The sequence below is a fragment of the Peromyscus eremicus genome, chromosome 3, assembly GCF_949786415.1.
Source record: "Peromyscus eremicus chromosome 3, PerEre_H2_v1, whole genome shotgun sequence".
NCBI lineage: Eukaryota > Metazoa > Chordata > Mammalia > Rodentia > Cricetidae > Peromyscus > Peromyscus eremicus.
Genome location: NC_081418.1, coordinates 95664880 through 95667072, shown reverse-complemented (window position 1 = coordinate 95667072; position 2193 = coordinate 95664880). Strand labels below are relative to the sequence as shown.

The 2193-nt window shown below is 49.7% G+C and overlaps 1 protein-coding gene across 1 annotated transcript; it reads right to left on the bottom strand.

The window, feature by feature from the left end:
- Positions 1-475: 475 nt before the first annotated feature.
- On the bottom strand, positions 476-1159 carry LOC131905963 (N-acetyltransferase 8-like). Its single transcript, XM_059256755.1, has one exon. It carries the CDS (start codon positions 1157-1159, stop codon positions 476-478), a length of 684 nt encoding a protein of 227 aa, XP_059112738.1.
- Positions 1160-2193: the final 1034 nt, after the last annotated feature.

Sequence of the window (2193 nt, the reverse complement as noted above, 5' to 3'; positions counted from 1 at the left end):
GCACATAGCTATGTCTTAATCCATCCATTAAGGATGTAGGATGGCAAGGTCAGGCATGAAGCACCCAAGTTTCTGGAGTCCCTCCTGTCTTGGGACTGCGGCCACTCTAGACTTGGTTCCCAAGGGCAGTAAATCTAGGACTCTCTCTAGTCTCACACACTCTCCTGGACCCACAGAAACACTCCATTCATGGCCTCTACTTAGTCATGCTGGTCCACAAGACTGGGTCTAGTCAGTGTCAGCATGGACCACACAGGCTGGTCAGACCATGAAACTACCCCACTGCATTAGTGGTCACTGACAGCCCTCTACAGGAAGATGATTTTGGAGGAAATGGAGCACTCCATTACCCACCATCAAACATACAAGATTCCAACAAGCATTACAAATACGCCTTTATGAGCCACTGCAACATTGGGGTTTGCTTGTGATAGCACAGTGAGCTGAAGGTTGACAGATGTATAGGGAAATAAGATCATAGCTCATGTTCCTGAGCCAAAGGGAGTGGAAGCCTGAAATGAATTGAAGGGACAGTCAGTAGCTTCGCTATTGTGTTGAAGAAGGACTTGCCTGTCTTCTGGAAACCCATGCCCTCATAGAGGGCCATAGCATCATGCATCAGCACAGTGGTACGAAGAACAACGTCACTGTAGCCCTGGTCTCGTGCAAACTGGAGGACAGTTCTGATCAGTGCTTTCCCAATTCCCCGTCCTCGATGCTGTGAGGACACAGACAGGTGAAAGAGCTGCAGCTGCTTCCTGTTTAATGAGGGATCCTTGACTGGCCGAGCAGCCACCATGCCCACCACCTGGTCCTCAGTCTCAGCCACCAAGAAGCAGGAACCAAGCTCATTCGGGTAGGACTTGGTGATGTCAGCCAGGTCTGTGTGTAAACACATGGCCACAAACTTCTTCAAGGGCTGTCTGGCAAGGAGCCACAGTAATAGAAGCAGAAGGAAGCCACACATAACGGCCAGCAGCCAGGAACCATACACTAGGACCAGGGCAATGGGTAACCCAAGTAAAACCAGGAGGGTTCGGGGCAGCATCAATGCATGGTGGAGGGAGGCGGGGATGTGCTCCTCTATGCCTCTAGAGAACAAGTCCAGGACCTGTTTATGGTCCCTCTCCTGGTACTGGTGGATATGATAAGAAGCCATGAGGAGACTTCTGGGTCTCAAATTCGCATCCACAGGGGACAGTCAGACCTGCCAGCACACCTTCCTCAAGCCCTGCAGAAGAGGAAAACAACAACAACAACAACAAAACCATGTGAGTCCCCTGAGACCCTTCAACCCTGCCCTGGGCCTTCTCAGAGCTACGTAAAATTTACTCCAGTGTTTTCTCGTGTCACCTGGGAAGCAATAGGGCATCACTGGAACGAAATGTGAGGTCACTAACACCTGACCATTCCTTTGGTTTCTCCCTTTCGAACTTTGTGACTTTAGTCATACCCTTCACCTCTCTAAGCCTTTAGGTCTTCCTCTTTAAATACAGTAAAATAACACTTGGTTTCCTGTGTAATTATGAGGATGTAACATGGTGGCCTATGTGTAGTGTGTAAGTATATAGTCTCTTCCCCATTACTCTCACTTAGTCACAGGCTCTCTGAAATTTTGGTGCCTTGAGACAGTTTCCTGTGGTAGGAAATCTGGTATCTAGCTGTTTCCTCTTTAGGATCCACACATTGTGGAATCCTGGGTTCCCAAGCACAAGTTTCAGAAAAACCTCTTCCCTTTGATTAGAAGGTTTAACTTAGTGAAAAATAACAGTTCAAGCCAAACACATGCCTTCCCGCCATGAGTCCCCAGGAAGGCTGAGGAGCTCCAGGCCCACAGAGACCCCCAGCCTTGCCCTGTTCTTTCACCTGGTAGCACAGAGCGGAGAATCCCTGGACACTGTAGACTGGACATTCAGAAGAACCTGCCAGGACCTGCCCACCTCTGGGGAGAAAACCTGGGCTGGTGCCTCATTGGCTAACTCCAGGGTAATCATAAACCAAAGATCAAGACCTAGACGTGACTGAGGAGAAAGGACCTGTCCACTCACTTTCTGATCCCCATGGAGCTAATCTGGGAGGAAAAGCAGGCCTGAGGTGGTCCCTGAGTCCTTAACCTTGTGACAGGGTTCCCACCTCTCTCCCTGATTTATTCAAGTCACACTGTCTCACACACAGCACCCTTGGTGGCCCTCT

Coding starts and splice junctions, on each gene's coding strand:
- LOC131905963 (XM_059256755.1), bottom strand. CDS start 1,159: ATGGCTTCTTATCATATCCACCAGTACCAGGAGAGGGACCATAAACAG.